Source organism: Chaetura pelagica, unplaced genomic scaffold (assembly GCF_000747805.2).
Source record: "Chaetura pelagica isolate M959 unplaced genomic scaffold, ChaPel_1.0 scaffold347, whole genome shotgun sequence".
In the NCBI taxonomy this organism is placed as follows: domain Eukaryota; kingdom Metazoa; phylum Chordata; class Aves; order Apodiformes; family Apodidae; genus Chaetura; species Chaetura pelagica.
This window is the reverse complement of record NW_009954096.1, coordinates 759,889-772,101: the sequence shown is the minus strand read 5'-3', so window position 1 is coordinate 772,101 and position 12,213 is coordinate 759,889. Positions and strand designations below refer to the sequence as shown.

The window sequence follows — 12,213 nt, the reverse complement described above, 5'->3', positions numbered from 1 at the left end:
CCCCCCCACCCTCCACACAATCAGTGCATCCACTTTCCATTAGTCTAGGAAGCTTCGGGAGCCCAACATCCCACCCTGACATCAAACTGCTAAAACAGGAGTTATCAGATGGAACGCGTGGGTCAGCATTGTGCCTCGAGACATAAAAAGGACCTTGGTATTAATGTGAGGAAATGTGACTATTGTGTGCAGAATGATACCCATTCAGGCCCAGACCACTTGTCTCTGGACGCTACTCTCTCTGGAATATCCTTGGCGCCAACATCTAGTGTTTCTCCTCGTCCCCTTAAAGGAGGAAAATAAATAAATAAATAAAAAGGCATCTGGGCAGGGGCTGGGCCATGAATTAGAGCTCCATGTTCTGCTGGGAGCAGTGGCAGCAGGCGTGCACGTGCGTGCCTCTGGAGCAGGTCACAGGAAACTGTTGCTCCCTATCTTAGGAGCAGCAGCTCTAAGTGGCAGTGCACGCTGCAAAAGCGGAGCAGCTACAGCTCCACAAATCCTTGATCAACTGTGCCCAAGTCTAGTTTAAAAATCCTGGGCAAATCCCTCTATTGCGGTCTGGGCACAGGAAGAGAAAGTGAATTGTTTTAAAACCCCAAACTGAAAAAAAAAAAAGAGGTCCAAAGAACCATTTTAAAACCCAGAGCTGCAAAAAAAGAGGTCCAAAGAAGCGGTTTGAAAGCTCAAGCTGCAAAAAATGAGATGCAAAGAAGTGTTTTAAAACCCTGAGCTGCAAGAATGAGGTCCATCTGATTAAAACATCCATCTGGCTGATTTAAGGGTGCTGCCAAGCAGATCACAACAGTGACCAACAGCAAAGCTGTGGCCCTGCACACCTTGCAAGCTCACAGCAGCAAGTGAAGCTGGTATTGCCTGTGCAGCAGCTTTCATCTTCAGCATACCCCAAACTCACGCGCAGGGATTTATTCCCCAGTGTGCTGCAGGGAAAGCAGCAAGGGCTTGAATGCCCTAGTTGGATGGTTCTGTGACAGGCTGGAGGTACATACAGCCACAGCCCAGGCTCCAGAGGGGTTTATGGACAAGACCACATGTAAAACACAAGGAGAGTCAAATTCACACCCAGGCAGCACTAAGAAGGGTTAATACACTTGTAGCAAGGTGAGAGAACAGGAGAGTTGTGAAACCATGCAAGAGCCTGCAAGGCACCAGCCAGCTAACATGGTAGCTAAGAAATAAACAGGGCTCATACGCGCAGGGATTTATTCCCCAGTGTGCTGCAGGGAAAGCAGCAAGGGCTTGAATGCCCTAGTTGGATGGTTCTGTGACAGGCTGGAGGTATGTACAGCCACAGCCCAGGCTCCAGAGGGGTTTATGGACAAGACCACATATAAAACCCGAGGAGAGTCAAATTCACACCCAGGCAGCACTATGAAGGGTTAATACACTTGTAGCAAGGTGAGAGAACGGGAGAGTTGTGAAACCATGCAAGGGCCTGCAAGGCACCAGCCAGCCAACGTGGTAGCTAAGAAATAAACAGGGCTCACAGAACACTGGTTTGGAGAGGAAAGAAGTCCCCCCTGCACACCAAACTTGCTGATGCTCCTCATTCTCTCTGGCACAAATTCTCATGGAACAGAGCATCAAGCTGGATTTTCTACCTGCAACACAGGGAAGGACATGTGCCTCTGCCTGTGATGGGGTCCCTCTCTGACCTCAGGCAAGGGTGTCAGGGGAAAGGGACTTCATTTGGGGCAGGAATACAGCGCTGACTCCTGCAAAGATACATACATAGACCTGGCATTTCACTTGTACACGTTTATGGTGACTTCAGAACAAGTCTCATTCTCAAAACACCATCTGGACCTTCCTGCTCAAAAAAGCAGATCCCAGGTCCAAAAGCTTCAGACAGAGACACACCTTCATGTTGGAGCTACCAGCATTGGCTGAGGACAGAAGTTGTGCCACCAAAACCTAAACTGGAAGGATGAGAGACAGCAGCAAATAAAAAGTGCTTTTCACCAGCTGCCACAAGGAAGCAATAAAACACCCAGCAGAAAGGACCCAAGTGTCAAGACTGAGAAGAACTTTAGTGCTTGGGCACCTGCACTGATTTGGGCTCAATATTCCATGCAAAAGCAGTGTCAGTTAAAAATTAAATAGGTCATACCTTAGACCCTGGATTTCTTCATACTATCCTGCTTTCTACACATCTGTGCACACAGCCCAGTATTTTATGACAATGGTTAATTGTTGGAATTTTATGGGCCATGCTATGTTTTGTTGGCTCAAGGTTTAATCCCACACAGAGATCTTGTTAAAACAGAATTACAGTAAAGTGCATCCCATTATGCTCATAGGAAGCTGTACATCCATCACACAGAGATTAACAGCTTGCCAGGATGATGACAGAGCTGTTTGTAACTCCACTTATGTGGCCTACCAGCACCCAGACCTTAGGGTACCAACTCATCCCCTCTCCAGATGGGATTTTTGGATCTTTGAACCATACATGAAGGTGGGCATTCACCTCACAGCAGCTCACCAGAAAAATGGTGTCCAGCAAGAGAGAATGTGGACACCAAGTTCAGCCAAGAGGCTGAGCTGTGATGACCACAACAGGCACACAAAGACTCACAGGTATCACAGAGCAGCTGTTTGTCTTGTTTCCAAGTCACCCTAGAGGTTTTTCCTGCTGGAGATGGAGCAAATGCATTTTATGCAGCCAGTTAATCTGACACAAGGGAGGAAATCAACACAGGCAGAACTGGAGAGCCCTCTTTGCAGAAGATGGCCCATGCTCAGTCCCTCTCTGGTGAGGCAGCAACTGCCCAAGCCCCAGCAAGTGCTGCAGTGGGTCGAATGACACAAGAGGGCCCTCTGCCACCAGGATGCCTTTCAGTCAGCTTGGAGAAAGCAGGAAAATATGATGGGGATGGAAAAAGGTCATTCTCACACTTGCTTTTCCACTGTGTGCTCTGTAAGAGCACCAGAGGATCTCATAGGATCCTGGTGCACTAGCTCCCTTAGGGGCTGGAAATGAGGTGTCTGCAGGGATCTTGGACAAAACCTGCTGGTTTTTTATTCCTCAGAGCACTCAGAGTGCTCAGCTCCACAGTTTTCCTCCAGGAATGCAAAGCCTGGATATAAAACAAAACTCCCAGAGGGCAGCAGCAATGCAAGGGCATTTCTGAAAAGTGTCCCCTTGCAGAGCTGGACAGGGAACAACCTAAGACAAGATATATCTCAGCCATAGCATATTCAAGCTATTTCCAGAAATGATGTTTAGGAGGCTTGTGAGAAGAGGGTATTTTTTCCAGCAGTTCCAGCTACTTTCATTTGAAGAACTTAAGGAGCTCATCTCAGCCACTTTCAACCATCTGAGAAGTCAGCTTTGCAGGAGGATCAGTTATGCCCTCTGCAGCCAGAGACTGAATTAGTATAAAATCCACTCTGGAAGAACTCTTCAGCAAAACCATCTCTGAGAAAGAGCTGACAAGTCTAGATGACTCAGACACCTGGAGGAACCCTTTGCCTGATAGAGAAGAACCTGGATTTTGCCTACCTGGGCTGCCTTGATGTTGTCATGAGAAAAAAAGTAAAAATAAATTTTACTGCACACCTGCCTTTACTGAAAGTCTGGGCTTCAGCTCTGCCTGGAGCCCATTTTTAAAACCTCCATCCCTGCATTTGAAAGGGGACTCTAGCACATCAGAAGTGCATTTTTTTTTTTTTCCTGAAAAAATCCTAAACATTTCAGCTGAAGAAAAAGGATACAGCTAATATCACCATCATAAACATCAGTGCTTGAGGGAAATAAAGAAGCCTTTTTTGTCTTGTTTTGAATGGAAGGGAAAACACTTCTAAAAAGCCCAGGAGGACACACAAGGAAAGTCAGCTTCTTCAGACACAGAAGAATCCACAGCACTTGCATTCCTCATCCCCAAACAATGCACCCCACGGCATTAAGCCCAGACTTGTCATAGCAGAAGACAGTTCCCCTTAAATCTTTCAATTAAGATGGCATTTGTAAAATTGCAGGCTTGAAAATTGCTAGATATTATTCCTAAGTTAAAGTCACTTTTTTTTTTTCTCTCTCTGAGTCACAAGCTTTGAGTTGAAAAGTAGATTTGAAGATAGTGAAGCAGAGGTCCAGGCTGTGCCTGCTCTGCATCACCCTTTCCAATAATGACGAGCAAATCCCAATTGATCTTTAGTGACCAACCTAAAAATAACTTTCAGCCAACTGAAAGGACTCTCCAAGACTGTGACGCCGAGGATCATCCAGAGTCCTCACATTTAATCTCCAAAATAGTCAGTGCCCACAGAGGCAGGCTCCAGGATGCCAGGACAAGCTCCAGGCTGCTGCTGTGTCCCAGAGCTGCCTTTTCTTGGGCACACAGCAGGTGGCCAGGTTTGCTTGCCCTCCTCCATCACCATTTACCATCATGGATATTAAAATGGGTGTGCTGGAGGCAGGAAGAGCAACCTAGGGATTTTATTCCTTCCTAGCAAGAATTTTAAAGAACTTCACAATTTGTGTTAACTCGGCTGCTTGGAGGTCCCTTCCACCTTGCTCCCCAGGCTGGGCAAAATTGCAAAAGGATGCTGGAGTACACAAAGAGCACAGTTTCAGGGAGACATGTCCATCTGCAACACGACTGCACATCCACCTCCTTTGTGGCCGCTTGGCCTGGCCGTGCCAGCCAAAGCTGAGGCTGTGGCTCCCCAAGGGAGCTGGTGGGTTCACCCCAGCCCCCCAGGCACCACCAGCAGCCAACACCAGCCTCCTGCCCTGCATGAAGCTGACTTGCAGCAGGCACAGACCCCACCACAGCATATCCGGGGAGAGCCTGGGCCCTCACCTGGAGGGGGCAATTTGTATTTATAAGCAGAGACAAGAGCACAGAGCAGTGACACAGCTGTGTGCTGGGGGCCCTTACCTTCAGAGTCGGAGTCCAGTTTTCCTGTTTTTGCTCTCTGCCTCAGAATGGCAGGTGTTGGAATCCCTTGCCTCTAACCTTAGATGCTCAAACCCAAGCAGCAGGTGTCCAACCCCAGCAGTCCCTCCACACTTTCTTCCCTTACCAACTGCCGTGGGGGGCAGCAACCGACGCGGGGGATCCACAGCCCTGACTCGCCTCCATCCAAGCAAAACACTCCAGAAACCCTCGGGAAGCACCACAACTACATTTTTTAGCCACCTCCAATGACCACAGGCACTAAAAGCCCTGATTTCCCACCTCAGCAAAAGCGACAACAAGGGGGATGGGGGGAAAAGGAGTCAGGATGTTTCGTGCAGGCGGGTGATGCCAGACTCAGTGAGTTTGCCAAAGGGAAAAAGTAATAAAAAGCTACCGAGCCCTGTGTTTTGGGGAGGCGGTCACTCACCAGTGGCATTGGGGGGCACCTCCAGGTTGACGTTGACGAAGAAGCGGATGCTGTCCCCCGAGACGATGGAGGAGTTCACGGCATCGAAGAGCTCCTCGCCCCCCGCCTCCTCCTTGGCCTCGCAGCCATCGTCCGTGTCACACTTGAGGTACCCTGGCAATGACAAGCAGGGAGGGGGGTCAGTGGGGCCCATCCTGGCTCCCCGAGGAGCGCAGGGCAGACCCACCATCCTGGCTCCCCGGGGAGCGCAGGGCAGACCCACCATTCATGGCCAGCAGGGCTGCGGTCAGGCCTGGGCAGCACCCAGGGCCTGGCCAGGGGGGATTCTTTTAAGCCCTGGCCTTGGGGAGGGAGGAAAATAAGCAATAAAGCTGTGGCAGGTTTCAGGTTGTGCTCAGGAGGGTGTCTGAGGGAGCTCTCTGGAGCTGGGCCCGGCAGCAGCACGGCCTGCGCGCTCCTGCTCCCCCAGCCAGCGGGGCAGCAAACCCAGCCAAACCTCCCTCCTTCTCAGGTTAAACACACACACACACACACACAAACAGGGGAAAACTCACGCCTATGAGCCATCAAAATCCTAAGCAGCACCCCAGCAGCAAGGCCTGCACCACAGCCCGGCCCCCAAGCCAGCGCCCGCAGCAGCTCCGGCCGCCAGCAGCACAGCAGTTACACAGGCAATTCGATTTGAAACTGAGAGGAGGGAAAAAGGGAATAATAATAAAAAAGGTGTCCAAGGAGACACCTGATACTGAGGGACAGACCTGCAGCTCCCCAAGGGACAGAGGAGCAGGTTACAGGAGGAAGCAGTGCGGAGAAAGGAAGACAAGTTTCTTTAATTACAGTGGGCAACTGCTTAGCCTTTCACAACACTTTAATATTGGAGTTGAACCCAGGCTGGTTCAACATCAAGCTGGTTCGTGGCAACATTTTATTACAAAGCAGCTGGAGGACACTTGTGGTGTGCTCGTGTATCATGTTTAATTAGGAGAATTTGGAACATTATAGAATGTCAATTTTTACATTACCGGGGTTGTTCAGCAGCTTCTACCCACCTTCTGACAAGTCTTTTCTGCCTAATCTGAAGCAGGGAGGGATAGATTTCATTTGCTTGCTTTAGGCACTACAGCAAAATGAAAAGGGTGAGCTGAGGAAGCTTGAATGGAAGCTAAAATATTAATGACTATTTTTAAAGCCTCAAATAAGCAAACGTAGAGGTGGAGGCAGCTGAAAGCCCCACACATGGTCTCAGGGGGATCTGGAACCCACAGCTCACCACTGCAAAGAGCAAGTCCCAAACAGAGACACCACAAACAGGAACTCAGCAAGGCAGGGCAGGGGCTGTAGAGCTTCCTGCTGTGGGCAGGGAGCTGACAGGAGCTCCATATCTCCCCAGGGGGGCTGCAGGGGCTTCAAAAAGCATCCAGGTTGCTGCTGTCCCCACCCAGGCTGCCAGAGAGCCAGCAGATCACACCAAGAGTGCCATCCTGTGCTGGCGTTCAGGCAGCTGTTACCATCCCTGCACAATGGAAACTTGCCCAAAACAGCCAGAAAGAAGTGAATTGAGAAGAGCACAGAAACACCTGAGTACAGGACCCAAAGCATCACAGCACTGGGGGCATGACCAGGGATGGAACATCTGCAGCAGGCTGGCAGGTCACTGGGACTCAGGGACAGCCTGCTTCTTGGAGGGGTGGACAACAGGCAGGCAGGGTGCCTGCTGGCATCACAAGTACTGTGAAACCTCATGCAAATACCTTCATCCCAAACCAAATGCCGAGCTTGGGGTTTTGGCTCCTCCAGAATGCATGATGGACACCAGGACCTCTCCTCAGCAGAGCAGAGCACTCACCAGTGCTGACAGCACCCCTGGTGCCCGGGGAGCTTTGGGCAGCAAGGGAAAAATGAGCCTGGGGAAGGCTCAAATCCGTGATCCTGGCTTTTCCATCTCAGCCATATACAGGATGGCAACCCAAGGAAAGTTGTCACAACAGATCTGCTCTTCTTCACCCTTCCCAACCAGTGGATCAGATGGGGGCAAGATGGTTTGAAGACACAGCTCAGAACACGTTTGAGTTCTTCCCCACTGCCCTAATGCAATTAAAGCACAGATGGGTAAAAACTAAGCAAGCAAGAGTATTAATTCACTTCCAAGCCCACTGAAACTGGCTTGATAAGAGGGCAGAAGCCCCAGAGGCAGAGAGGGCTGGAGACAGGAGGGAAAAGCAGCACAGGAGCTGGAAAAAGGGCAAGGGTGGAGTAAGATCAGAGGGTTGGGCAGAGGTCAGCGAGGACTCTGGCAAGGGAAGCATCCTCTGTTCCTCCCTCTTTAGGGGGAGGAAAGAGCAGAACAAAAGGCAGCCCAGCCTCGTGTCCCTTGGGCAAGGGACGGACAAAACTCTCGGCTTGCACAAATAACCCCAAACCTGGGCTATGCAGGAACTACACTTCCCAGCAGGTGTCTGCTTTGTCACTAAACCACCTCAAGGCTTCAAACAACGCCTGTTTTGAATCCTTCAGCTGATTAGTCTGCCAGGCATTTTAAAACAAAGCAACTTATGCCTGTCACACGCAGGGTCACCTCGAGGTAAGAAGATGAGCTGTGTGCAGGGCAGATGCACCTTCCCTTCCTCCTGAGCACTGCTAAACACTGCCTCCACCTCTGTTTCCCCCTCTTAGCAGCTGATGATCCTCAAGTGCCACCCTTGCTGCTTGTAGGGCAGCAGATGCCACAAGCCACAGCAGAGGATGTTCAGCTCCTCTGAAGGTTTGGTTGGTGTTTTGCAGAAGTTCAGAGCAGGGTCTGGCATGGCCACTGCACAAGCTGTGTAAATATCAATCAGGTTTCCATGTGGCAGCACAGTCTCAGTAACACTTTAGAGCCTGTGCCATGAGGAGCAGTTGCTTCAGGGAGGTGGAGGGGAGGGTTAGACACCTTTGCATGCTGCCTCAAATTGGCTGGGGAAGTGTTTAAGATCTCCAAAACAATGCCCCTCCAACCTCCCCCACATCCTAGGAAGGCAGCATATGCTGAAGCTCCCTGAGCTACATGACAGGGTGAGTCAGACCTCTGAGCACAGGAAGTGCCACTTCAACCTGAAATATGGTCTAATAAGCACTAGAGAAAAAGAGATTTTGCTGAGTAGGAGGCCAGAGTCAGGAACTGAATTAAGGTTGGACAAGAATCTCAGAAAGAGCTGCCCTCCTTCACCTTAAGGAACACCTTGTGGGCCAGAACAATGCCCCTCAGATGACACATCAGCACTGAGCTCATGGCAAAGAGAAAAGGAAAGGCATAAAAATTGCACAAGGTCAAGGACAGCAGGCACAACCCTTCAGTGCTGCAGGAACAAAACCAACTCACCCTCTGCAGTCCTAAGTAGCAGACGCCTTGACCCTAAGTCTTTCTGTACCTCCTCAACCCACCCCATGCAACACGAAAACAAGCCCATTTTATGCAGGTGCTGGGAAAGAAAAGGTATTAAAAATGCAATTTCTCTAGCTAGTCCTCCCTAAAGCATCACCCCTGCCCCTGTAATGCATGCCTGGCCCAAGCCTGCCTGGCTCTAGCACTTAAATAGCCACCCCCAGCCTTTTCTCTTTACTCTAATCACCTCCCCAGATCTACTTCATCTCCCTGGTCCTGCTGCTACAAACCCTCTCACAACCCTGACAAGGTGCTTGCCCTACAGCTATTTTGCTTCTGAGCTGAATTTTAAGAGCCCAGGGCTGTGTTGGGAAAAGCAGAGAATTGAACTGCAGCAATCAGAGGTGACATTACCTCTCCCTCCCCTGGCAGCAGCAGCTGGAGTAATGAAACCAGCAGAGTAGTAGTAGTAAGCAGGAAGCACAACTTCAGCCACATCATGTATGTTCCCTAGAAAAGCATAATTGCTCCATGGGAGCAGCACTCACAGCCCAGGGGCTGCAGACTTCTCCAAGAAAGCCAACATCTTAATCATCAAACTCAATTCCCTGGGAGAAAAGTGGCTGTATCACTAATAATATCATCTCACTTCCCAGTTTAAGACTCATGCCAGAGACAGCCTCAGCATAATCTCCTGGTGTGTCTCACAGGAGACCAAGTACTGTGTCCAGCTCTGGGGTGCTCAGCACCAGAAAGACATGGAGCTGTTGGAGCAGGTCCAAAGGAGGCCACAAAATTGATCCAAGGGCTGGAGCAGCTCTGCTCTGGAGACAGGCTGGGAGAGTTAGGGCTGTTCAGCCTGGAGAAGAGAAGGTTCTGGGGAGACCTTATTTTGGCCTTTCAGTACTTAAAGGGAGCTTTTAAGAAAGATGGGGACAGACTTTTTAGCAGGGCCTGTAGGGACAGGACAAGGGCTGATGGTTTTAAACTAAAAAAGAGGAGATTTAGACTAGATATAAGACATATTTTACAATGGAGATGGTGAAACCCTGGCCCGGGTTGCTCAGAGAGGGGGAGATGCCTCATCCCTGGAAACATTCCAGGTCAGGTTGGACAGGGCTTTGAGCAACCTGATCTAGTTGAAGATGTCCCTTCCAACCAAAACTATTCTATGATGCTGTGGTATTTTTCATCAACACCTGCAAGTATTGCACTTTGACCAGGAGGTTAGAAGTGAAATGCATCTGTCCACACTTTGTTGCAGACCAAGCCAGACAAAACACCCAAGAAGAGGCTTTTGGGGGGGCTGATTTGGCATTTTTCCTTCTGACATTACCCACATGTTGCACAGCTCTGGACAGGTGCAGGTTGCACCAGGATTTTGTTGAGGCAGACATAGTGCTGCTGTTGTTTGAGCAGAAGTTCCACGGATGAGATTAAGGCACACATCCATGGTACCTAGATTAGCAGGACAAAATAGGAAAGCCAAGATCAAAGCTTCTCTAAAGATCTCAACATGTGCCAAGTCTCTGCAAGAATTGCTGGCTTTATTTCTGAAGGACCACATATGCTACAGTAACACCCTGAATATTCCAAGCAGATTTCTGGAAACCACTGAGTTACCCTCAACTTCCAAGGTAATCTCCACTAAACCTGGGCAAATGTTCTGATCAGTAGCACCTGTTTGCACAGCAATGCCTACTCCCTTGGCCAAATCCAAGCTCCAGCTTCCAGAAATGGTGGTAGTTGGTAGATGAAGTCTCTCCAGAAAGCTCAAGGGACATTCAAGAGTTTTTACGCTCACAGGATTTGCAGTCCACCACTATCAGCCAGCCACACTAAGAGCCATCTCAGATTTCTCAAAGGAGTTGTTAGGCACAGAAGGCAGCAAATTGCAGGACAGTCCTTGTTACTGGTTTTGCAAAACAGCTTTTGTGGTCAACCTCAGCAGAACAGAGGAGCAACAGCATGCACTGTGCTCCTGCTGGATCCAGCAGCTTCAGATATTTCCCCCTGGGAAAAGCAAAAAGTCTCCCTTCTAACATCATTGCTTTCAGTATTTGTTACTGATCCTGATCTGTTCAGAACTGAATTCCAGGAGCTGGTCCCACTCTTAGCATTTCAAGCCCTAAACCTCCCATAGCCAAACAGCCAATTCTGCTGCAGCCAGACAAGTGAAAGATTCTGCAAGTTCTTGTTTTGGAAGAGCCTGGGAGCTATTTTGCATCCACTTTCTCAGAAGAATTACAGGTTAAGTACAGAAGGGCAGCAGAAACAATAATAATTATACATATTCAATAGCTTTTAAAGGCCAGGGGGCATCAGCTGGGGCATGGGCACCTAAAAGCAGGTCTGGTTCTATGAGGATCCCAGTGCTCTGTGACAAAATAGTGTTTAAGGAAGTCAGGAGAGATTTAATCTCTTTATCTACCTAAACAATAATCATGATACTGGCATTAAAAGAGTCAGCTTCATCCAATTTTTTCCACTTGTGGATTTTCACACGCTCTACCCAACAACAGACACTACACTTCAGAAAAAAAAAAGGCATGAAGTTTTCATTAACCTGAGCTGATAATTTTTAAGCTGTCAGAGGGCTTGCTTTGTCCCTGGAGTACTGCAGGTCTGCAGAGCCTCAGGAAAACTTCAGAAAACAACTAAATTCCCAACACTGAGAGCAGAAGGAAAGTCCATTATGAACTGAGCCTCCACCTCCCTCCTGACCTTTACATGCTGCACAGAAACACACACTCCTGTTGCCTCCAAAGGTTAGATAACCTACTATTAGTTAATATTGGCAGGGATAAAACAACTGAAGAATCCAGGAGACACTAAGAACTTTGTACCCATTCTCCAACCTGCACACTATGATAGAAAAAAAGGATTTGAAGCATGCTACTCTCTCACACACTAAACCAAGGCAGCTTCTGGTCACATCTCACGTGCTGATTTCAGCATCATCACCTGTTTACTAAACTAGCTCTCATTTTTCAGAAAACAAACCAAAAAAAGACTAATCAAAACAAGTGTGTCTAACAGGGCCAGGGAGGTGATTCTGCCCCTTTACCTGGCTCTCATGAGAGTATTTTGTCCAGTTCTGATCCCCCCAAGATAAGGAGGACATGGAGCTCCTGGAATGAGTCCAGAGGATGCCACAAAGATGACCCAAGGGCTGGAGCAGCTCTGCTCTGGGGACACATTGAGAGAGTTGGGGTGTTCGGCCTGGAGAAGAGAAGGCTCCATGGAGACCTTAGAGCAGCTTCCAGTGCCTGAAGGGGCTCCAGGAAAGCTGGGGAGGGACTTGGGACAAGGGCAAGGAGGGAGAAGACAAGGGAGAATGGATTCAAACTGAAACAACAGAGATTTAGATGAGATACTAGGAAGAAATTCTTTGCTGTGAGGGAGGTGAGACCCTAGCCCAGGTTGCCCAGAGAAGCTGTGGCTGCCCCATCCCTGGCAGTGTTGAAGGGCAGGTTGGATGGGGCTTGGGGCAAACCGGG

The 12,213-nt window shown here is 49.2% G+C and overlaps 1 protein-coding gene across 1 annotated transcript in view; it reads right to left on the bottom strand.

Moving 5' to 3' along the window:
- SLC4A11 (solute carrier family 4, sodium borate transporter, member 11) overlaps window positions 1–12,213 on the bottom strand; it is a 200,921-nt gene that overhangs the window by 60,510 nt on the left and 128,198 nt on the right. The window contains exon 2 of the mRNA XM_010002329.1: window positions 5,353–5,505. Within this exon, the coding sequence (XP_010000631.1) occupies window positions 5,353–5,505 (153 nt within the window). The remainder of the gene's footprint in view (window positions 1–5,352; window positions 5,506–12,213) is intronic.